We start from the raw sequence: 24,966 nt of genomic DNA, 5'->3' as shown, positions 1-24,966 counted from the left end.
TGATAATTCTCCTCGTTTTCTTACAAACGAACGAGTGCTGAAAATAGCAGAGTCGACAGCGACGGGCGTGCGTTTCCCTTTGGAGAGCGCGCTGGACCCAGACGTGGGCAGTAATTCGTTAAGGTCATACACACTAAGCAAAGACGAATGTTTCAGTTTGAAAGTAAAGAATCTCGAGGATGGTAGAAAAGTCCCGGAGCTCGTGCTGGAGAAATCTCTGGACAGAGAAAAACGGGCGGTCCACCAGCTCTTATTGACTGCACTAGACGGTGGCAATCCAGTGAGATCAGGCACTTCTCAGATCACCATTTCTGTTCTTGATATTAATGATAACATTCCTGAATTTAAAAAGGCGGTGTATAAAGTAACCATCAACGAGGACAGCCCTAGAGGCACTTCGATTATTAAACCCGAAGCAACGGACATAGATGAGGGCCCCAACGGAGATATAAGCTACTGTTTTGGGGAACATACTTCAGAGTCAGTGTATTCAATGTTTACGATTGACCCAAAAACGGGAGAGATTTTTCTGAAAGGGGAATTGGATTTCGAGAGAACTCCCTTGTATAGAATTGATATCAGTGCGAAAGATAAAGGTTCTCCGGAGATGGAAGGGCATTGTAGTGTACAGATAGAAATAGCAGACGTGAACGACAACTCTCCCGAAATTATCCTCACCTCTCAACCAAGCCCAGTCCGCGAGGACGCGCCCAGTGGTACCACTGTTGCTTTGATAAATGTACGCGACCTCGATTCCGGGGAAAACGGAAAAGTAACGGTTCATGTTCCCGAAGACTCGTCGTTTATGCTAAAACCGTCTTTTTCTGATCACTATGCACTGGTTACCACTGCTGTGTTAGACCGCGAGAGCTTTCCAGAGTACAATATAGAGATAACAGCAACTGATTCAGGTTCTTCTCCCCTGTCTACTAAAAAATCTATACCAATAACCATTTTCGATGTCAACGATAACCCTCCGAAATTCAAAGAATCTTCTTATTACGTGTACTTGAAGGAGAATAACGCCCCGGGGACAATATTATATTCAGTATCCGCTTCTGATCCAGACCTGGGTGAGAATGCCAAAATATCATATTCTATCTTAGACTCCAAAGTGCAAGACGTGTCTGTCTCCTCGTATATTTACATTAACTCCGATAACGGCAGCATCTACAGCATGCACTCGTTTGACTATGAGAAGCTGAAGGTGTTCCAGGTCCAGGTGCAGGCAAAGGACCAGGGCTCTCCGTCTCTCAGCAGTAACGCCACTGTTCATGTTTTTATCCTGGATCAGAACGACAACACCCCCACTGTAATTTACCCCTCTGTTATCATGGGCTCAGTCTCTCACCAGAAACTGCCCCGCTCTGCTAAAGCGGGACACCTCGTTACCAAGGTAACAGCAGTGGACGCTGACTCGGGGCACAACGCCTGGATTTCCTATAGAGTGGTGGAGGCTACAGACGCGTCTCTGTTTGGTGTGAATCTTTATACCGGGGAGGTGAGGACTAAACGCGCTGTTTCAGAGCAGGATGACGCCTCTCAGAGGCTGCTTATAGAGATCAAGGACAACGGGGAGCCGGTCCAGTCCACCACAGTCACAGTCGGCATATTGTTAGAGGACGGGGTTCACGAGCCCATTTCGGACTTGCGACAGAAAGCGCAAGAACCCAGCAAGAAAAACAACAAGATCACATTTTATTTGATCATCTCTCTGGCGTCGATTTCCGCCGTGTCTTTTGTGACTTTTGTAATATTGACAGTGAAGTGCGTTAGAAACAGCCGAAGGGGGGCGTGTTGCTGTATCAGACGGTCTGAATCTGACGGATACAAGAATCCCAACAGAAATCTGCAGATCCAGCTGAACACTGACGGGCCTATTAAGTATGTGGAGGTTCTGGGCGGGGACATGATGTCTCAGAGCCAGTCCTTCAGGTCGTGCCTCTCTCCGGTGTCAGAGTTCAGTGATTTCACCTTCGTTAAGCCCAGCAGCACCTCTGACTTTAAGGATATGATCAGTGTCCTCGACGCGTCTTTACCTGACAGTGCGTGGACGTTTGAGAGTCAACAGGTGAGCGTAACGTCATGAAATGTGTCACTGTATTTGTATTATTATTATTATTATTTTATTTTTATTTTTATTTGTATTTTTTTTATTCGTGTCGGTTATTTATGCAATGCTCGTGAACGTTATTAATGGATCCAATAGGTGAGCGTTCTGTTATGCAATTTCCCATGGTCTAAGTGGTATTTAATATGTTACTCTATTTATTCAAATGCAAAAAAATCACTGTAACATTTAATTGTTTGGAATTCTCGCATTTGCTCTTTTGTAATGACACACTAATGCAGAAAACAAAATTTATATATATATATATATATATATATATATAAAGATGTATCAAATATCAAATTCACATAAGCAAATCTTGGGTGCCTCACACTTTGGCACAGTAGTGCGTATGTATATCTACAGTATATATTGCAGCCCCTCTACTTATGCAATTAGATGTGTTGTGCTTTCAAAATATAATTTTACCCAACACCTATTTCATTTACCTGCGTATTTATTTTATTTTAAACCCGCGGAATTTTAACCTCAGATCAAAAATCGTATAATGTACTTCTTAGTACTTAATTTAAAATCAATTTAAAACAGGCTACAAACTTAAGCCATCGAAATATCACAATGTAATTTCAAACAGCAAATAATAGCTTCAAAATGTAATCTTGGCAAATCTAAAACAAATAACAAATTATCCGTTTTAAGATTTGTATGAAATATATCCACTTAATTCCTGTCTGAATGTTCCCTATGCGATGTAACTGTTTTTTTTCTTGGTGATCTGGAGGTACAGCAGCCAGCTGTCTCTTTAAGGTAGAGAGGCTCTCCTATTGGAGCATTCAGCAAAGCAATATTCACCAATGACGAGCTGCACTGTACAAAGCGATCTACTCCGGTCCTCCAGCGCCTAAGCATCCTGACCGTAGCCAGGCTTAGTGCGGAGATGGAAGCTGGGATGCTACTAACCGCACAGCCGATTTGATTTTTTTCTCTTTGTGAATTAAATCTTATGTTCTTCTGTTTTGTGTGGTTTAAGGGTCGCATCCTCTCTCTCATTATTTCGTGTTTGTATAAAATCAATGAAAATTTATTTTAAAAACGTCGGGAAATGGGAAACGGGACCAAAAAAGGGATCTTGATATGGCGTTCTCTCGGTGTGGTGTGTTTCTTTCTTCTGTGGAATACAACAAATGGACAGATTCGGTACGCCATTCCTGAGGAGCTGAGCCCGGGCTCGTTAGTCGGGAATATTGGAAAAGATTTGGGTTTAAATACGGCTGACATTTCGGACCGCAAGCTGCGAATCACCTATGAGGGTAAGCAGTATTTCAGTGTGGATCTGGGAAAGGGAGAACTGGTCGTGAGCGACAGAATCGACAGAGAAACGCTCTGTGGACAAAGCCCGAGCTGCGTGTTACCACTGGAAGCGATCATTGAATCTCCACTGCAGCTGCATCGCGTCCAAGTGGAGATTCAAGATATTAACGACAATGCGCCGAGTTTTATCACAAAGGAGCACGTACTGAAGGTAGCAGAGCACGTCGCACCCGGAGCGCGCTTCCCACTGGAGAGCGCGCAGGACCCTGACGTAGGTAGCAATGCGCTCCGGTCATACTCACTGAGTACGAATGACTATTTTTCCCTTAAGGTTAAGACTTTAAAGGACGGAAGGAAAATACCGGAATTAGTTTTGGCGAAATCTCTAGATAGAGAGCAGCACCCCTCCCATGAATTCGTCCTGACTGCCGTTGATGGAGGTAATCCCGTTAAATCTGGAACAACAGAAATTACTGTTCAGGTTCTGGATAGCAATGACAACCCTCCTCAGTTTGAAAAGCAGTTTTATGAAGCATCTATAGGTGAAGATAGTTCACCTGGCTCTGTAGTGCTTGAGCTTATGGCTGTGGACTTAGACGATGGTCCGAATGGGGATGTTGAGTACTCCTTCGGAGACCACACCTCCGACAGCGTGTTAAACGTTTTTAATTTAAATTCGAAGACAGGTCAGTTAACATTAAAGGGGCAGTTGGATTACGAAGAGACTAGTTTGTATGCCATTGATCTGGTGGCGAAAGACAAAGGTAGTCCGGAGCTCGAGGGACACTGCAGTGTCCAGGTCACTGTTGTGGACGCAAATGATAACGCCCCGGAGATCATTCTCAAGTCGCTGACCAGTCCTGCGACCGAGGACGCGCCTGTCGGGACGGTGGTGGGACTTATAAGCGTCAGAGATTTGGATTCGAGTGATAACGGGAAAATCAATGTACAGGTTTCCGGTAATGTACCGTTCACGTTAAAGCCATCGTTTGATAACCATTATGAATTAGTGACTGCTGCACGCCTCGACCGCGAGGCACGGTCTGAGTACAATATTGAAATCGTTGCCACCGATGCAGGTTCGCCTGCTCTTTCAACAAAGAAAACGGTATCCCTGAGCATCATAGATGTAAACGACAATCCTCCCGTTTTCTCCCAGCCATCGTATGTAGTGTATGTAAAAGAAAATGGTGCTGCGGGGACAATATTGTGCTCAGTTAGCGCTTCTGATCCAGACCTCGGTGAAAATGCAAAGATTTCATATTCTATTTTCGACTCAAAGGTTCAAGACGTGTCAGTCTCCTCATATATTTACATTAACTCAGATAACGGCAGCATCTATAGCATGCACTCGTTTGACTATGAGAAGCTGAAGGTGTTCCAGGTCCAGGTGCAGGCAAAGGACCAGGGCTCGCCGTCTCTCAGCAGTAACGCCACTGTTCATGTTTTTATCCTGGATCAGAACGACAACACCCCCACTGTAATTTACCCCTCTGTTATCATGGGCTCAGTCTCTCACCAGAAACTGCCCCGCTCTGCTAAAGCGGGACACCTCGTTACCAAGGTAACAGCAGTGGACGCTGACTCGGGGCACAACGCCTGGATTTCCTATAGAGTGGTGGAGGCTACAGACGCGTCTCTGTTTGGTGTGAATCTTTATACCGGGGAGGTGAGGACTAAACGCGCTGTTTCAGAGCAGGATGACGTCTCTCAGAGGCTGCTTATAGAGATCAAGGACAACGGGGAGCCGGTCCAGTCCACCACAGTCACAGTCGGCATATTGTTAGAGGACGGGGTTCACGAGCCCATTTCGGACTTGCGACAGAAAACGCAAGAACCCAGCAAGAAAAACAATAAGATCACATTTTATTTGATCATCTCTCTGGCGTCGATTTCCGCCGTGTCTTTTGTGACTTTTGTAATATTGACAGTGAAGTGCGTTAGAAACAGCCGAAGGGGGTCGTGTTGCTGTATCAGACGGTCTGAATCTGACGGATACAAGAATCCCAACAGAAATCTGCAGATCCAGCTGAACACTGACGGGCCTATTAAGTATGTGGAGGTTCTGGGTGGGGACATGATGTCTCAGAGCCAGTCCTTCAGGTCGTGCCTCTCTCCGGTGTCAGAGTTCAGTGATTTCACCTTCGTTAAGCCCAGCAGCACCTCTGACTTTAAGGATATGATCAGTGTCCTCGACGCGTCTTTACCTGACAGTGCGTGGACGTTTGAGAGCCAACAGGTGAGCATTACGTGATGAAATGTATCACTGTAGTTTTTGGTTTATTTATTAATGTCGGTTATTTATGCATTGCTCTTGTACGTTATTAACGGATCTAATAAGTGAGCGTTCTGTTATACAATTGCCCATGGTTATGGTGTTTTCTTCTTTCATTTTGCGTTACTGTGTGACATATTTAGTTTTTCACAAGTGGTTCAATGTGTATTTTCTGCAATGTAGGCTAACATGTATACAAATATATTATAATTTAAAATAGCTATTCTGGATTTTAAGCACAGAATTAGGACAGTTCCATGTGTTTCTTTTTTCTTCTTCTTTTTTTGTGTTGATATCGTGTTTGTAAGCCTATTTCAGGGGTTGTAAGGTTAATTAATTAAAAAAAAAACTCAACTCATTTATGTCACCCCAGTTCCTTATCGTTCTTTCAACCGTGTGTACCTTAACATAAATATTAATGGAAATATTTTACTTTCTAGTGAAATAATATAATTAATATCAAATACGCTAAAAGCATGCTAACATACCGTATTTCCTGAACTGAACAGCACATATTCTGAAAAGTACTATTGTTGCCGGTACCCAGCCTCCAGGTCTAACCGTTTTCATTCATAAACACTATTTTCTGGACGTTGTTATGGATATGGACATGTTCGATGTCTGATCGACGACAATAACGCGCACGGTAATGCCTAAAAGTTTATAAATCTCGCCCCCTGGTGGTCCAATATGTTATAACGTTAAAAACGCACTTGCACTCCGTTCTGTACGTTGGTACAGTTGTGCCATCGTTCCATGCGTTCTGATACGCCGCATAGCACATCCACCTCTTTGGCATAGGCAAATGAATTTAATCAGACAGAACTCTCACACTAGTGGGCATGAAACATTTGCTGCTATTCAAAACGGAAGCATTCGTCTTCTTGGTGGATGTTGTTCTGAAAAGAAATCCGCGCGTTTTTGTGTGAATGCTTTAGCTGTTTTGTTCTATTTTTGTTGTTGTTTTTCCCTGCGTACTGGCTGCGTGTTTTATGTATGAAACAAACAGGTTTGGTTCTGAAAGTGTTGCCCTTTCTTTGATGAAATGGGAGTTGTTCTAGAGGAAATAATAGCGTTCTCCTCCAATTGGACGCCGTGCCTTGTGATGCGGCTCACCCCCGCCCCTCACTGAAAGCAGAAAATTCTTCAGTGCTGGAAACTTTGTGCTGCGAGATGGAGTTTTGTTTTCTCCTTTCTCACTTCCCGACGTAAAGTTCGGCGTCATGAATCGCTCGATCGTCCTCGTGTATGTTTCACTCGAACGACATGTCGTGTGGACGGCTCCACAAAGTAATTTGAACCGGACTATGGATTTATTAAGGTAAAAGTCGAACTTTTATTTCTGCGTATGTGGGGTCTTTTCATAATGGAACGCAGAAAGAGGAGACGGGCTCCAGAGTGGCTCGCGGCGTGGCTGTCTTTTTCCTTTGCTGGTTTGGCTATTGCGGCCGCGGAGCTTACATATTCCGTATCGGAAGAGTTGAAAACGGGGGCTGTTGTTGGGAACATTGTGAAAGACCTGGGGCTTGATGTTCGAAGGATTACAGACAGAAACTTGCGTCTCGTTTCGGATTCAAGTTCCCAGTATTTTGAAGTTAACTCGGCGAGTGGATCCTTGGTCATTAAACAGACTATTGACCGAGAACGCTTTTGCGGATTAAGTTTAACATGTACTATAAGCCTTCAAACCATGCTGCAGAATCCATTGGAAATGCATCGTATTGTTGTAAATATTGTTGATGTAAACGACAACGCACCCGAGTTTCCAAACAAAAATATATCACTGGAAATATCGGAGGCTGCCGCTCCGGGGACTACATTTCGGCTGGAAAGTGCACAGGATCCAGATGTGGGTATCAACTCACTACGAACTTACCTCCTTGGTCCTAATGATTATTTCTTGTTAAATGTGGAAACTAAAAGTGACGGCAGTAAATTTCCCGAGTTGGTATTGGAGAAAGCTCTGGATAGAGAGAAACAGGCCTCGTTTAGCCTGTTGCTGACTGCTGTGGACGGAGGGCAGCCGGAGAAATCGGGGACTACTTTGGTACTTATCACAATCCTGGATGTAAACGATAACGCGCCGGTGTTTGACATCCCGATAATAAAGGTCAGCATTTTAGAAAACTCTCCTCCTGGTACTTTGGTGACTAAACTTAATGCCACGGATTTGGATTACGGTCTGAATGGGGAGGTCTCCTTCCTTTTCAGTAAGTACACCCATGAATCAGTGCTCCGGATCTTCAACGTGGATTCCAAAACTGGGGAAATTCGAGTTGGCGGCGAGGTGGATTATGAAATGGCGCCCGTTCACCATATTACCGTGCAGGCGAGGGACAGAGGGACTCCCGCAATGGAGGGATCAGCCAGTATTATAATCTCAATCATCGATGTTAATGACAACTCTCCAGAGTTGAACATCATTTCCGCGATGGATTCAATCAGAGAGGACGCCGAGTCGGGAACCGTCATCGGGCTAATTAGGGCCATAGATCTAGATTCTGGAAAAAACGGGGAAGTTGCGGTACATATTCCACCTGGCTTGCCCTTCAAACTGAACTCGGACGCCGGGGGGCTTTTCACCTTGAAAACAGAAGGCCCCCTGGACAGGGAGAAGGTACCCCAGTACACCGTCCTAATTACAGCCAAAGACTTGGGGTCCCCTCCCCTCTCCTCTCAGAAAAGCTTGACTATCACCCTCTCCGATGTGAATGACAACGCTCCAGTCTTTTCCCAGTCGTCCTACTCTGTGGACGTCGCGGAGAACAACGCCCCCGGCAGCGCCCTTCTGACTGTGACCGCGTCCGACCCCGACCGGGGCAGCAACGCCCACCTCTCCTACTCCGTCCTGCACGGTTCGGTCGGGGGCATGCCCGTGTCCTCCTACATCTCCATCAACGCGGAGACCGGGAGCATCTACACCCTGCGCTCGCTGGACTACGAGCTGGTGAACGCCTTCCGCGTGGAGGTGCAGGCGCGGGACTCCGGGGCCCAGCCGCAGACCTCCAACGTGACGGTGCACGTGTTCGTGGTGGACCGGAACGACAACGCGCCCGTGCTGGTGCACCCCTCGCCCCCCGAGGACGGGCCCCTGCAGCTGGGCGTGCCGCGGTCTGCCGGCCCGGGCCTCCTGCTCACTAAGCTGGTGTGCGTCGACCCCGACAGCGGCTACAACGCCTGGCTGTCCTACACCATCCCCGAGCAGGACGGGCCCCGCTTCCGCGTGGGACACCGCACCGGCGAGCTGCGGACCGCCATGAAGTTCGCGGAGGAGGAGGCGGGCGCCTCCTACAGCCTGCGGGTGGTGGTGCAGGACAACGGCACGCCCCAGCTGTCCACCACCGTGGACGTCACCGTCACGCTGGAGGAGGAGGACCAGGACGGCGCCTCCGACCACCGCAAGGCCTCGACCCGGGGAGGAGGCCTGAACGACGTGGCCCTGTATCTGATCATCTCCCTGGCCGTGGTGTCGGTGGTCTCCTTCGCCATGTTTGTGCTGCTGCTGGTGCGCTGTCTGAGGCGGCGGGACCCCCTGGGGGGTGGGGGCGTGTGCGGGGACTCCTGCTGCTACAGCAGGCAGAACCTTCGCACCAGACACGCCCAGCACCAGCGCGCCCAGAAGAACCTCCACCTGCAGCTCAACACCGACGGACCAATCAAGTACATGGAGGTGGTGGGCGGGCCCATGGATCACCGCGGACACACCTATAGGCCCTGCTACTCCACACTGTCCAATAGGAGCGACTTTGTGTTCATCAAGACCCTCAACCCCAACACGCCCATGATGAGCAACGCCAACACACTGAGCATGACCTTGTCTAGGAAACATTTACTTTCCCCAGTCAATGAGGTGAGGGCTCTCCCTGTCCCAGCCAATGAGGTGAGGGCTGTTCAGCCCTATGGAGTTGAGGGTTCACTGAATTAAACCCTTTTTCCTCTTCTGAATTGATGGAATGATGGACCTCTGCATTGCGAATGATCTCACCAGCTTCACCAACAGTGTATTGTGTATATACATGGAGGAGGTGTCAATATTAACTGTTACAACATTGTAGATGTATTTGAATTAAGGCTTGGGGATGGAATTCCCCCTGTCACACTTCCTTTATGGAATCTGCTCCAGGCTGGTGACTCACAGGAAAGGCCCACACGTGTTCCTTATAGCGAGGGGGGAGGGGAGGGTGACCGCTGGCTCAGTAACAGGAATCTGGGGGTTCATTGGCTGACCTTTGACTTCCTGTTGTCCTGTGAGGCTCATTGTTGACCCGGAGCCCTGTGGCTAACTGAGTAGGGCATATGGGCCTCAATCCGTCGCCCTACTGACGCCCACAGCCCCACAAGCTGCTCCGTGTGGCTCTGCTCTCCAGCAGGGGCTTGTTTATGCCTGAGCACAAGACGTGTGTTGCTCTTCTTGCTGTGGAAGCATCAGAGTGAGGGTTAGTAATGGTTTTAGGAGCCTTGGCACAGTGTCCGGACATTCAGTTCTTTCTGGGAATGTTTAAAACTTCCCACCTAGACAGTGAACTTGTTTTTTGTTTTTTTGGTTGGGTTCGTTCTTATTTTATTACTTCAATTTGTTTTGTTTTGAGGAAAAAGCCATCAGGCCCTGAATAGTTTAAGCCAGGATCACACTTGTCTATTTGTGTTGGTGTATGAGTGACGTGTGTGTGTGTGTGTGTGTGTGTGTGGTGTGTGTGTGTGTGTGTGTGTGTGTGTGTGCGTGTATATAGGCATTTGTTTATGTGTGTGTGTGTGGGTGTATATAGGCGTATGTTTATGTGTATGATTGTGTGTGTGTGTGTGCGCGTGCGTGCGCTATACACGCCCTGCTGTCACCAGTGTGCGGGCGCAGAGCTGAATCTGAGAGGGCATTACACACCCTGCTGAATTGCTCGGAGCGGGCCATCTGTCTGTGGGCTCTGGTGACACGTGTCGTCCCATGGAAACGTGCGCCATGGCAACAGACGGCCCTGTTTGCTGATGGTCTGTAGCTGGGTCAGCAGTGGGGTGGTGTGGGCAGCTGGATTCTCACTGTGAGATGAAAGTGTGTCAGCCCTTCTGCTCTCTCTGTGGCCTACTCCACTTTATCTGCTATGCCGGCCAGCTGTGGCACTTTCATATTTATTCAATAGATGTCTTGGGACATGGCTCTGTTTTAGGGCAATCTAGAGTAATAATGATTTATTTTATTTATGTATCCTTTATTTAGCCAGCGAGGTCCCATTGAGATACTATATCTCTTCTTCCAGGGAGTTCATTCAGCAGCCATCCTCAAATCTGGGCCTCAAGTCCTTATCTGGCCCTAGTTTTCTTTTCTTTCAGATGATTAGCTGAACAAGGATTGTTCTGTTGATTGGCCAGACTGTCTTCACACCTGACTCCCAGGTGAAGGGAAGGTGGAAAACCAGCAGTCCTCAGCCCTCAAGGGCCGTGATTTGCTAATCCCTGTCATACAGTATGCCAACCATATGAAGACAATGAGGTTTTATGGATTTGCATCTTTGCATTATTTTTGTTATCCGTATTTCCAGAGAGAGAAATATAGTGTGCTTGATATATCGGGGAAGACAAACTTCTCGTCTCCAGTATGGATCCTCAAATCAGGCCCTGATTTGCTTGTTCCCAGGGTGAATAACTGAACAAATAGTGCTACTGATTGTCTTCTGTCTCCACACCTGACGCCGGGTGAAGGGAGAGGGGAAAACCAGCAGTTCTCGGCCCCGGAGGAGCCGTGGTTTGAGGAACAGGGGTCAACAGGATGTGTGATGTCAGAGTGTTTTCTCAGTGCCTGTACTTTATTTTTGTGAGTACATTAGGTGACACAGTGCTTAGCTCAGTGACGTTTGGCTCCGGCCGTGTCTCCTCAGGGTGCGGCGCATTGGCGGAAATGTGCCTCAGCGGTCAGACGAGTGGCCTGTTAAGGGTTAACGAGGACCCGAACGCAGGAGGGGGGCAGTGCCCAGATGTGGGTTTCCAGTGATTAGCGGCGTCCTTCTGTCCAAGGAGCACGCGGACCCACTCCTCCCCTCCCCTCCCCCAGCCTCAGTGCTCCGTCTCTGGGCTGGCCTGGGGGTCTCTGGGTGTGGCGGACAAAGCTCTCTGCTCAAGCCTTCAGAGTGCAGGCCTGACTGGGGCAGCGAGGGAAGAAACCTCCAGCTAGACCGAAGCAGAGAGGATGAAAAATGACCCCTTTATTTCATCATCCGTTGTTGAAATACATTTTGGGTGATGGACTTTGTCTGGGTTCCATCAGTTGAATGAGGCAATTCTTAAAAACAATTTAACAAGATCAAATTCAGATTATTAAGCGACATGATAAACCAAATGACCAATGGCATACTTATTGTCACAATCATTGAAAATGGACTGTTCTCAGAGTGCATGGCATAATTCAGGTGAATCACAATAAAGATGGAATAGGCGGTAGTTGGTGATTGGCTGAGCTGGGCACAGTGTTGCTGGTGAGGTAATTGCTTCATATAAAGACTGTGGTTGTGAATGAGGTTATGCGGGAGGGTCTGAGTGCGGTGTGTGACTGGTCTTCCTGTTTCTGGGTGCTGTGTGAGTTTTGACCTTGTGAGTGACCCTGAGAGCAGTTGTTTGTGTGCTGATCTGCGTCTGGGCCTGACTGGTTCTGGGCTTTCACACGAGTCCCAGCCTCCTGCCCCAGAAAGCAGGGCCTGTGTGGAGAGAACATGATCACATGACCAACTCAAACGCTCCCGTTGGTCTGTCTCTCACACGTGACCTCCGTCAGATTTGTCTGGCATAACTTCTGATTTACCCCGTTATTTGGTTTGCATTTAAATGATTAGAAATGACTTTTTAGCTATTCAACTATCAATATGTTAATTAATTGGGTATGACATTATTATTATTGTATGTAATAATATACTTATTCAATATTCATAATAAAATAAAAAGTGGAACAAAATGACAAAATAAAACAAAAAACTAAAGACCTATCAATGAATAGATTCAGTATAATAAACCACAAACATCAGCCTCAAATGATGAAAGAATTCTGGATGATGCAGCAGCCAACAGGCTAGCATAGCAGCATTCACCGGCCTTCAGGTAGTGCTCTCAGCTGTATTTGCTGTAATACTTGTAAGCCGTGTTGAATTCTCTGACCTGATGCGCTGAAGTGTGACTGTATTGGACAGGATGAATTTAATAATTTATCTGTTGTTCTCTGTCTCTCTCCAGAGAGCTCTTTTCTGGGTTAATAGTGTTGGCCGGCAGCAGAGTGTTTCTCTCACTCTGCGCTTAACAAAGAGGAGCGTACTTTAAAGCGCCTTTACAAACACTCACCTTCCATTTCTATTTATACTCCATTCTGTTTATAGTGCTCTGAAAACTTCCTTTAGGGGCTGGAGAACCTGGCCTCACTCCTTCAAGGTCATCTGCAGAATGTCAGAACACACTGTATCTGTACAGCACACACCGTCTCATTAGTGTTCCTTTCGCTTGTGTGAGAGGTGTGTGTGTGTGCGTGTGCGTGTGCGTGTGCGTGTGCGTGTGCGTGTGCGTGTGCGTGTGCGTGTGCGTGTGCGTGTGCGTGTGCGTGCGCGTGCGCGTGCGCGTGCGCGTGCGCGCGCGTGCGTGCACTGCATAACCAAACAATAACAAGTATTTTAGTCTTTAGTCTCAATTTCTTTTACTTTTTTGCCAAAATATTGCCAGTAAGACGGTTTGACTAATTTCAAGATTTGCTAATGGAATAAGAAAATGTAACTTGTCAAGCAGACAACTTAAAATAAGCTAATATTTTTACTTAAAAAAAAGATCTTAAGTCTTATTACAAAACTAAAACACTTGTTAAGACGGTCACTTTTTGCAGTGTGTGTGTGTTTTTGTTTGCTTGTTGTGGCTCTAAAAAGGTTTACTGAGCCTGGTGCTCCCAGCTATGAGACAAAATGGCCGCTGAATCTGGTGAAATGTTACCCTGTTTTCCTCTCCCTCAGCCATGACGGCATCACAGGAAACGCAGGAGGAAATGAGTCTCCGGATTGACAGCTGGGCGAGCAGATGGACAGACACACCGACAGACACACCGAGCTCTCAAACACCCGTACTAAAACTCTGCTCCTCTCATTTCAGCAAAAACCCCCCAACACTGACTGGCGTTTCTCCCAGAACCAGAGACCTGGAACCAGTGGGTGAGTGAGCTCTGTTTCTACTCTGTGCACGTACACACACACACACACACACACGCATACTACAGAATTGAGTCTTGGGTATGTGAATAAAGAGTGCAGTATTGTGTGGCTGTTAGAGTGCAGTCATTGAGCTGAGCATGTGTACAGCTCTGTGTGTGTGCGCAGTGGAGCTCTCAGACTGCAGATATCAACGCCTGCAGCGCCACACTCTCCCAAGCTCAGTGCGGCTTCGCTGAGTCCCTGTCCGCAGAGCGGGAACGCAGAGCGGGAACGCAGAGCGGGAGCGCGTCCTTTACCCGAAACCCTGCGGGCGTTCGCACGGCACTGATTCAGTGCGGCGGTCAGACCCCGCGTTCCCGGCTGCTCCGTATTCACGCTGCGTCTGCGGAAAGCACCGGAACGCTGAGCTCGGGGGAAGAGCCCGTTCCTGCCCTTTCTCCGTCCCCACCGCCCACTCCACATCATGTGCTGTATTCGCAGCACGTCAGTTTATCATTTGTAAATGAAATGGCCGGAGTGAACGGTGTATCAAAATAAGAGCGTGCGGAGGGGAGAGGTAAACCTCCCGCACATGGCCCTGCCCACTGGCAGGTCAGGGCTGTGATTGATTGGTCTCTCCCCCCCCCTCCCTCCTCGAGCTCGCCCTTGAGTGATGCTAATCCCAGCTCCTGCAGCAGTGAGCGGAATGGAGATGAGATCGCTGCCCTTGTTCCCGGCGCGGATAATTATTCCGACGCTTCCACCGGCCGCGGCCAGATTCCCGGCACATTCAGCTGGGAGCTCGGAATTCCTAAAGCACCCCTTTAAAAAGAGGCCCCTTGTGCTGCTTTTAAAAAAGCTGCCTTTTAAAGATGACTCATCCTGATTGTGAGGTTTAAGGACTGACCACAGCCACAGTGCAGACCCCCCCCTCCCTCTCTCCCCCCCCCCTCCCTCCCCCGCTGAGCCGGTCGCCATAGAGACCCGTAGAGACGCAGTAAAAACGAGCCCGCGGGCCGTCCTGTCCAGACTGAGTGCGGCTTGGCTGAATGACCTCTCTGTGTTTCAGTCCGCACAAGTACAACACGACGCAGATAAGATGGACGCCGTATGGGAAAGCGAGGTATTGTTGTGGGGGTTGTGCTGCAGTAGCTTTAGCTGTGCTTAGCTCTGCTCCGGAGCTGTATGTAGGTCATGTTCTCTAGGCTGTGGTGCGGTGTGTGAGTATTGTCCCTGTAGTCTAGCTGGCTTCAGTGCTTGCTGTTTTGCAGGCCCTATCTGTGTCTGTGCGTACACGTATCTGTGGTAGTCTGTCATAGTAGACCAAGTCCTCTCAGCGAAGGATGTCGGCCCGGTTTATATCGCTTGTTAATCAAACCTGTTTGTGGGCTTAATCGCAGGCCTCTTGCATGTCACTCATACAAGGTTTTCATATTGTAAAACTGGCTTCGAGCAATTGACTAATAAAACTGGGTGCTAATACACTTTACCGTCTGTCTGCTGCGAGCATGCTCAGTGTGTGCTTCCGGCTTGTTGGTGCATGTCGCAGGTGTGGTTAGTCTGCACCGTACGTGTGCCCAGTGCTCAACACACACAACAGGGCACACACAGGTGTGCTCACGGTTTCCATGACAAATTTGAGTGACAGTGGCGCATTGGGCATCCATTTTCATTCTCCTGAATTCTTAATTATGATCAGCAGGGGTCTTGTGGGAGTGAAGCCATTCTTATGGGATAAAGCACCCTGGTTTAAATCTAGCTATCACCAGCTTGAAATACCAGCCACCAGCTGCTTCAAAACATACCTTGAGCTTGTCAACCATGTTGAGTATAGAGCTGGTATAACTGCCCAACCAACTACCAGCTAAAGCCTAGCTTGAGCTGTTGTTTTAAGCAGGGCACAGAAAATGTACATTCATGGGGTCAGAGTCTTTACAGAATCTTACCTCCGACACACATGAGGTTGTGGGTGTTGGTTAGACTACGGTGGTTTTGCCACCGACGCACATCCAAGCCATTTCATTCTTTTGCCCATCATCTCACTGATAAGAAGCCACACCCACCCCATTCAGTCCACGCTGGTGGACTTTTTTTCGGGAGCTGAGATGGCGATCTCCCCGCTGGCACCGGGGCGTGGAAATGTCGCGGCCCCCCTCCTCGTCCTGTGGTCTCTGCGGTCACAGGAAGTGGGAAGTGCAGCTAAGCGGTCTCTGAGGGGGGGGATACCGTAACGAGCAGGAAGTGGGGCGACCGCTTCCTCCCCCCGGGCCTCCTCTGCGAAAGCAGCTGGACCGTGACCCGGTCTCCGCGCGGATAAGAGAGACCCGCTCCGCCGATTCTCCGCCTGTGTGCGGTTCTGCCGAGCTCTCCCCCATCCAACCCCTTTATTTTATACCCCCCCCCCCCCCCCCCTCCCCTCCATTCAGCTGGGCGGCTCTGTTCGGACCCGGGTTTAATTGTGTTCAAAGGCCGCAGACCAAAGGAAGCGTGTTGTTTTATGGAGGCTCGTATAACTCAGGAAACTGTCGCTGTGCGGAGCCGCCGTTAACTCCTTATGTGCCAATTTAGGAACTCGGAGGTTAATACAGGGCAGATTTAATAGGACAGAGTACGTCCGTCTGAAAGGCACAGCCCTCCCGCGGTCCTTAGCGGTAATTAGGTCGCTACATAATTGAGAACGGCTGCAGTTTCTGCCCCTTTCTTTTTCCGCCTGGATACAAATTGTGTGCATTGTTACACACGCTCACGCCTTTGAAGGTGAATGCGTTGCAGATGGGGTTGCTCTTTGGGAGTGTTATTTTGTGTGCGCATGTACAGTTTGTAAGTAATGGGACAGTGGTACAAGTTCTGTTCTTTTTGCTCTGTACTCCAGCACATTAGATTTGAAATGACTTTCTTTGACTCAATTCTGGTCCTCGTGTAGACAAATGTCAGTAACAGACTCCAAAGACAATCAAAAGCCTAGAATCAAGAGTAGATACCGAAAGCTTTCTTATACCTGCACTAAGGAAGCGATTGAATACATTTGACTAATCAGAAACAGCTGACAGGGCAACTGTCCAATTACTTTTGGTCCCCTAAAACAGGGAGACTGAATAAAAATTCCTTCATGGATCACCCAATACCTTCAAATCACAGACTGACTCCACTTTGACCTCATATTCATTGTTTAACATTTCACATTTCAATTCCAATGTGCTGGAGTACAGAGCCAAAAGAACAGAAATTGTATCACTGTCCGAATACTTAGACTGCACTGTATGTGGGTGTATGTATGGCTGTGTGTGAGTGTGTATACCTGTATGTGGGTGTGTGTGAGTGTGTTTACTCTCTCCAAAGGCTGAGAGTGCTGTACTCTCACAAAGGACACACCTGTCGTACTATCTTTATAAAGCTGGATAAACAGCTGTTCTGTGGAGCTCTGTTTTAGCCCCTAGGTGACCCCGCCCTGCCACTGTCTTTTCATAACAAAAGTCAGCAGCTGCTGATAAACACATCTCACCTGCCTTTGAGAACAGGCACACAATCACACAGAGCCCCTGCCTGCCTACAGGCCTGGAGTCAGGGGAATTCAAACTGCTTCAGGACTGTCGATACCTACCCTTCCTAACCAGACCCTCCGTCAAATACTTAACTGTTTTGGATTCAAATACTTTTCTACACTTTACTGAGTGTGTCTGGTGTATTAGAGAATACACTATGAAATAGTTTATTCTGAGATGACTTCAGATCAGCACCTAAGAGGAACTTCCACCTGCACTCTAATCGAGCCTCAGCTTCTCCTCTGTATCACAAAATGGCCGCCACTGCCGCTGACATAAGAGGAGAAGGTGCCCCTCTGCTGATGCGGCACGCTGTTAACCCCCCCCCCTCTCTGTTTCCCCCCAGGGCCGCCCCCCCACCCGAGGCTGCCGTAGGAACGGGACCATGGCCCAACCCCCCCACCGAGGCCGAACAGCTCCAGGCCCTGATGGCCGCCGCGAACGGTAAGAGAACATCTCCCTTCTTCCTTTTCCGTCTTTCCCCCGTCTCCCTTTCCTTTTCATTTCTGATTCTCCTCTTCCTTCCATCGCTCGTTCTACCGTCTCTTATCTCTGCCGTTCCACCTTCTCTTTAATCCTTTCGTCTGTCCCCCGCTCTCTCCATCTCTTTAAGTCCACCCCCTCCTCTCTATCTAGGTCTTTGCTAGCAGACGCAGACCCCGCGAGGAGAGAGTGACGGAGAGAAAGGCACAGGAGGATGGATGGATAGAGAGAGATTCCTGTTCTTTTGTGTAGCGTGTGCTGGTGCAGCTGACAGCAGCAGGGCTAATAACATCAATGCAGTTCTGTTCCCATAAAAAGAGATTGAGTGTTCTGCTGCAGTGTTCGGAAGGGAGAGAGATGGAGCGGGATAGAGAGCGGGGCGGGGGGGGGGGGGGGGGGGGAGGGGGCAGAGCAGATGCACAGGGAGAGGAAGAGGGAGGTTTGAGTTTGGGGAGAGAGTCCACACTCCACCACATCGCAGGCTGAGATTCGGAGCGGGAGAGATGGGCGCAGGACAAGGGCGCGCTTTGTCTCCAGGGCGGCGCAGCTGCAGATGAACGCTCCGCGGTTAAAACCGCGGTTTCCCCCGGCGATCAGAGCAGCCCAGGTCTCCCGCCAGGTGCCTGCGTGTGAGAGATCAGAGACCCGCACTCGGTCTGTAAAACCCCACGCTGTGAAGACACGGCGTGCACTCTCTCTGTAAAAGCCCACAGTGTGAGGACTCAGGATACCTCTCTCTGTAAAGCCCCACAATGTGGGGACCCAGTATAAACTCTCTCTGTAAAACCCCACAATGTGGGGACCCAGTATAAACTCTCTCTGTAAAACCCCACAATGTGGGGACCCAGGATAAACTCTCTCTGTAAAGCCCCACAATGTGGGGACCCAGGATAAACTCTCTCTGTAAAAGCCCACAGTGTGAGGACTCAGGATACCTCTCTCTGTAAAGCCCCACAATGTGGGGACCCAGGATACCCTCTCTCTGTAAAGCCCCACAATGTGGGGACCCAGGATAAACTCTCTCTGTAAAACCCCACATTGTGGGGACCCAGGATACCTCTCTCTCAGCCCCCTATGACCTGATGCCACATTTTCACTCACACACACCTCAGCTGCGGGTCAGATAGTGCCTAGGTCAGACAGGCAACTACATGGAACAATGTGGCTGACAATGTCTGCAACGATACTATATAGAAAGTTCTAGACTTTTTCGGCACTTTCCCTTTGCTAGATAGCACCCTTGTTTTCTCACAGAATAATTCACACTAAATCGACCCCCCTGGTCTGTACATCAGATCTGCATGTAATCAGCATAATAATTATCTGCCATCTGGCTGCTTTGGTCTCTCCAAAACAGTGATGACAATTCAGCAAGATTCAGGAATTGTTTTCTGTATCTAAAGGTGGGATGTCTTTATAACAGATGGCAGGACCATTCTTCCCAGTAGTCCTTCTCGTTCATACACAGATGAACATAGTTTGGGGTCGTTGGACCAGATTAAGCAGTTGTTCAGCGGAATGTAACAGAAAGTCTCATTTGAAGGGCACACATGCAGCCAGGGTGTGTTCGCAGGAATGCAGGGGCGTGTTAGCCTAAATGCAGGGTGGGTTAGCAGATATGCACGTCAGGTTAGCGGGAATGCAGGGCTGGTTAGCAGAAGTGCAGGGCGGGTTAGCAGAAGTGCACGTCAGGGCTGGTTAGCGGGAATGCAGGGCTGGTTAGCAGAAGTGCAGGGCTGGTTAGCGGGAATGCAGGGCTGGTTAGCAGAAGTGCAGGGCGGGATAGCAGAAGTGCAGGGCTGGTTATCAGAAGTGCAGGGCTGGTTATCAGAAGTGCAGGGCGGGATAGCAGAAGTGCAGGGCTGGTTATCAGAAGTGCAGGGCGGGTTAGCAGAAGTGCACGTCAGGGCTGGTTAGCGGAAATGCAGGGCTGGTTAGCGGAAATGCAGGGCTGGTTAGCGGGAATGCAGGGCTGGTTAGCGGGAATGCAGTGCTGGTTAGCGGGAATGCAGGGCTGGTTAGCAGAAGTGCAGGGCTGGTTATCAGAAGTGCAGGGCTGGTTATCAGAAGTGCAGGGCGGGATAGCAGAAGTGCAGGGCTGGTTAGCAGAAGTGCAGGGCGGGATAGCAGAAGTGCAGGGCTGGTTAGCAGAAGTGCAGGGCTGGTTAGCAGAAATGCAGGGCTGGTTAGCAGAAGTGCAGGGCTGGTTAGCGGAAATGCAGGGCTAGTGAGCAGAAGTGCAGGGTGGGCAGAACCAGGCTTGAGATTAGGGGCTGGGCTGCTGTCCAGTGGAATGAAGTGCTTCTGCCTATTGTCTGGATAATGTCTGAATTATGAATGGATAATGGGGGATTTATGGGTGCTGTGGGACAATCGTTGTTATTTCAGTCGCTGGACTGACGTGTGGCTCGTGCTGGGGTTGCACATGGAGGGCCTGTGGCATCAGAAACTCATTTATTCACGCGGAAGTTTCTCCCCTAAAATTGCTGGAAGCCGCCCCTGCTGGCTCGCGCACACACGCACAGTCGCACAGCGAACATGAGGAGAACGATAATGAGTTGTCAGCGAGCCATAGTAGATTTGGCACCGAGTTCTCTCCTCCCTCTGCTGTTTCTGTCCTTCTCCCCCCTTCCCAAACCCAACCAGCTGCACGTAGCTTGGTTAGCCTCTCTCTCTCTCTCTCTCTCTCTCTCTCTCTCTCTCTCTCTCTTGCTGATCTCCTCATAAAATGGCTGCCCCCTCCCTCACACTGGTCCCTGAGTCAGAACGCAGTTGAGTGGAGATTCCTGGTTAAATGAAGGCTAACTCTCACACCTAAAGATAAAGGAGGGATCTGGGCCTAATGTGGTTACCCAGAACACAGCTACATTTCCACTCAGTAATTCAGGCATGTGCGACACAACCACCCCCTCCCCCTCCCTGCTGGTTCATTTAGTGCAGGAACAGAACGGAGTTGTTCGGGGGGAGGAGGATGAATCATGCTCGACTCGCTATTGAGCTTCACTCAGTCCAGGCCATAGAAAACAAAACTGAACAACAACAGTAATCCTCACAAGCTCTTAATGCAGTTCCAGGTTATTAATCTCTTTGAGTGGTGAAAGGTGAGGCAGTGATTTAATTCGGTCAAACATACTGTATAGATGGGTTTTTTTTTTTGTGGTCAAGATTTTTTTTAAATTGTTTACAACAAAAACACAACAGGACCACATTACATTCAGTGGCATTATACATTTGCCAAATGGTAGCCAATGGTAGCCAATACAACTTTCTAGAAACATTGAGGTGGATAACATCGGTTTCCCTCTTTCATTTTCACTCCATCTCTCTCTTTCCCCCTCTTCCTCCCTCTTCCTTTCTCCTTTGGAGAATTTCTCCAAATCTGCTCGAAAAAAACAAATGAAAATCCTTTTGTAGCATTGACCTTTTGACACGGCAAAAAATTGGACCGCATTGTTAGCAGAAAAAAAAATCCAATTACGTTTTTTGTTTAGCTTGTGTGACCAACTCAAACTCAACGTATCTGAGTTATAAAGTATTGTTCTCATGTGTTTTCCTATCTCCTTTTCCATCCCCCTCCCTCATCCCTCTTCCATCTCTTCCCCTCTTCCTCCCTCATCCCTCTCTCCCCCACTCCTTCCCTCTCTCCCTCCCTCATCCCTCCCTCTCTCATCCCTCTCTCCCTCTGTCCCTCCCTCATCCCTCCCTCTCTCCCTCTCTCATCCCTCTCTCCCTCTCTCTCCCTCCCTCATCCCTCTCCCTCTCTCTCCCCCTCTTCCCTCCCTCAGAGGTGAGTGAGGCGACCGCTACGCTGGGCCCCGGCACCATGGGATTGAGCACCCGCTACAGCCCCCAGTTCACCCTGCAGCACGTGCCCGACTACCGGCAGAACGTGTACATCCCGGGCAGCACCGCCACGCTGACGGCCAATCAGCAGCAGCAGCAGCAGCAGCAGCAGCAGCAGCAGCAGCAGATGCCCCCCCAGCCCGCCCTGCCCCAGCCCCCGCAGCAGGTCGAGGCCCCCAAGGCCGCCCAGACCCCCGCCAGCAAGAAGAAGTCCGCCAAGAAGGACAAGAAGTAAAGAGCCGGCGGGTCGCGGGCCCCCCACACGATAACGACGCGATAGCCGCGCGCCCGATACCGTCACCACCCCCCCCACCCCCCGCTAGGAATGCTACGCTTTCTCTCTCGTTTGCTATATCAGTCTGAACGTTCGCAAAGTGGTGCCGTGGTGAGCATACGTGTCTTTTAACTTTTATTTTCTTGGATTTATTTTGCTAATTTTTTTGTTTTTTTTTCCTCTAACATATTTTTCAAAGCCTGTGTTAGTAGTGTGGATATATCTTGCTGTCTGAATATAACACAAACTTGGTTAGATTTTTGGTATTGATCCTTGATTTTTTCTGTAGGGGAAAAGAGGGGGGAAGATTGTTAATGATGAAATATTTGATGTCTTTGAATCCGGATGGATTCTACAGAGGTAATGTTCAAAAGATGTAACTGAACAGTGATTTTAAGGGCAGGGCTCTGCCCTTTAACATAGTATTAGAATGGCTATTAATCATTTTACTTAATACGTGTCATGTTGACTTTTTGTTTCTTCAAAATGCAAAATAGACACTTCTAGTGGTGACAAGAATGACACTAGTTTTGAGTTAAGTTTCTTAGAACAGCTTTGATAATCTTTGCAGTAGTTCTTAGATACAGGCAGGTAATTTTGCATGAGCCGTCCTTAAACTAGACGTGAGACCACAGAAGTGAAACTATGCATCGCATTCGGAGAATGTCTCCAGTCTTCTCGGAAAAAAATAAACTAATGCGTTTGTAGCATACGACTTTTTGACGTAGCGAAAATTTGACTTTTCAAGTTCTGCATTGTTAACGGAAAAACAAAAGATTTTTTTCTGTACCTGCTTGTATGACCGACTCGAACTCAAGGTGCTCAGAGCAAATTAGCCAACAGTCATCGAGGCCAAGACACGAAGTCAAATGTTTGTACAGTGTTGTTCCACCGCAATGAGGTGGGAATTCTGTGGTAGGGTTTTGGGGAATTTTGTACCGGTACCACGGCATTCCCAGGCTCCGCTGTGGCACAGTGCTGTTTGGCTCCGCCCACTGCAGAGACACGCCAATCAGGTGGGCGTCCAGGTGTGCAGACCACAGCGATGAGGGAGTCCGCCGTTCTCTGTGGTAGCTTGCTGCATGTGCCCTGCCGAAAACCACTCCCCCCCACACTCCCCTTTCTGTCCAATCATGAGAATGCGCTGTTTCTTACCTCGCCACCCTGCCCCGCCCACAAGCCTGCACCGCATGAGCCGGCAGCTTCCTGAGTGTAGCCCCGCCCCTGGACACTTGGAGGGAGGGGTCAGGGGTCAGAGTTGAGGCTGTCAGAAAGGGGGCTGGGCTGTGGCTCATGGGTACTTCCTGAAAGTACAGGATGTGGTCAGTCCAGAGTTCAGAGGTCAGGGGTCGTAGTACCACATCAGACCTGGGTTTCATAGCGATCACAGTCATAGCTTTGCTTCTAATCCAAAATGTAGGCCCATTATCTGTAATTCAATAGTAACTTGTGTGTTTGCATTCCTGACTCCAGGACCGTAGTTTAAATGTAAGTAGTGGCTCATTAAGCTCATTGGTTGCTGGATTCTTGTTGAAGTGAGGCATTTTGTTACTTAAGTAAATGATTAATCACTGAAATGTCATTGAAGTATGGTTACTTATGTAACTGATTAATGGATTGTCGTTGAACCCAGGTCAGAGGGTCCATTGATGCTGGATCAGAACAAAAGCGCTGCTGGTTACAAAGACTTCTGGGTCTTCACTATGAGCCAGGGTTTAGATGGCCATTAGGGTTTAGTTGCATTCGGAACTCTCCGGAAACCACTTGTAAGCGATATGACCTCTCTTGCTTGTTGAGCCTGTGGCAGCAGTAGCAGCCGGGCAGTCTGGGCCCTTGCAGGTGAAGACTGACTCACAACAAAACACCCCTTCCCCCCCCCCAGGAGCTGCAGACAGACAGCTTCAAAAGGCTTCAAAAATACAGATCGATGCCTTACAGCTCCAATCCCACCGCCCCTCAAGTACATGAGAGCTGGTTATTTAGGTCTTAGATGAAGGTCACACGGGAAGGGGAACTGGTCTGGACCCGGTGTGGCAGGGCTTAGACCAATGTTGGACCAGGGTAAGAAAGCCAAGGAAGGAAAAATTATTCACAATAAATGAAGGCAGTTTCGCAATCTGCACTGACCCAAAAACCCCTCCCGTCCTATCCACTTCTGTATTACCACTCTGTTCAAATGTAAATAAGACCCATGTTTAAGAACCAGCCGTCTGTACGGACCACGTTTGAAACAAGATTCAAAATTAAAGCCACTTTCTCGTGGCTTACTACTGGAATGTGTTGCATATTTTTCAGAAAAAAAAAAAGAAAACTTAAAAAAAAAAAAATGAAATGAAATGTTCTTCAAAATAAGTGTAGTCATGTAGTAAGTAAAGCACCAAGATGGCTGACTATTCCTGAGTGTAAATAAAAGTTAACTTTAAGACTTTAAGAAGATAAACACAAATGTAGAGTAGGAAACTTGTGAACTGTGTTTTTCTGTTTTGTCACTCTGTGCTTAAAAAGTAAAAGGCAAAAAAAAACAATAATAATACAAGAGTTTCTATCCATTCTCCTTTTTTATGTGTTTGTGATTCTCTTTGTGTGCCTATGCTGCTGGAATGCCCATATAAACCCATATATCTGTGTCTGCTCATCACTTACACTCCTATATTCTGCTGTAATACTTTTCTTATAAAAATAGATCAGTGCTCATGTGTTACTCTATTATTTTATATGCTAATATTTATATTGCTGTTATATTTTCTCTTGTACACTGACATTTCAAATAAAAGGTTCTTCTGAAATCATGAATATACTTGTTGCCTGTTTTTTGCCATATTTTACCAGTTTATTTTCTAAAGGTTGAACATCCAGGAGGAGAAAATGGTGAATTGTGCTTTTAGATTTACATTTCAGCATTTAGCATGCTCATGCTTTAACACAGCCTCACAGCAAGGAGGTCCTAGGTTTGAATCCCCGTCGGCCGGGGCCTCTCTGTGCGGAGTTTGCATGTTCTCCCCGTGTCTGCGTGGGTTTCCTCCGGG

At 48.3% G+C, this 24,966-nt stretch overlaps 1 protein-coding gene across 33 annotated transcripts in view; it reads left to right on the top strand.

Moving 5' to 3' along the window:
• The window catches only part of LOC133123876 (protocadherin gamma-A11-like), a 165,017-nt gene extending 140,284 nt beyond the window's left edge, over positions 1–24,733 (top strand). For 17 of the 33 annotated variants that reach the window (XM_061234562.1, XM_061234561.1, XM_061234554.1 and 14 more), the window contains exons 2-4: positions 13,761–13,819; positions 17,687–17,784; positions 21,609–24,733. In XM_061234562.1, the coding sequence (XP_061090546.1) occupies positions 13,761–13,819; positions 17,687–17,784; positions 21,609–21,901 (450 nt within the window). In that variant the 3' untranslated portion in view covers positions 21,902–24,733. Of the gene's footprint in view, positions 1–2,996; positions 5,622–6,984; positions 9,508–13,760; positions 13,820–14,867; positions 14,922–17,686; positions 17,785–21,608 lie in introns of those variants that run through there. The other 16 variants (XM_061234552.1, XM_061234551.1, XM_061234542.1 and 13 more) reach the window with 4 other exon arrangements.
• The last annotated feature ends 233 nt before the right edge of the window (positions 24,734–24,966 follow it).

This window comes from Conger conger, chromosome 3 (assembly GCF_963514075.1).
Source record: "Conger conger chromosome 3, fConCon1.1, whole genome shotgun sequence".
In the NCBI taxonomy this organism is placed as follows: Eukaryota; Metazoa; Chordata; class Actinopteri; order Anguilliformes; family Congridae; genus Conger; species Conger conger.
This window is presented reverse-complemented; position numbering and strand designations above follow the sequence as displayed.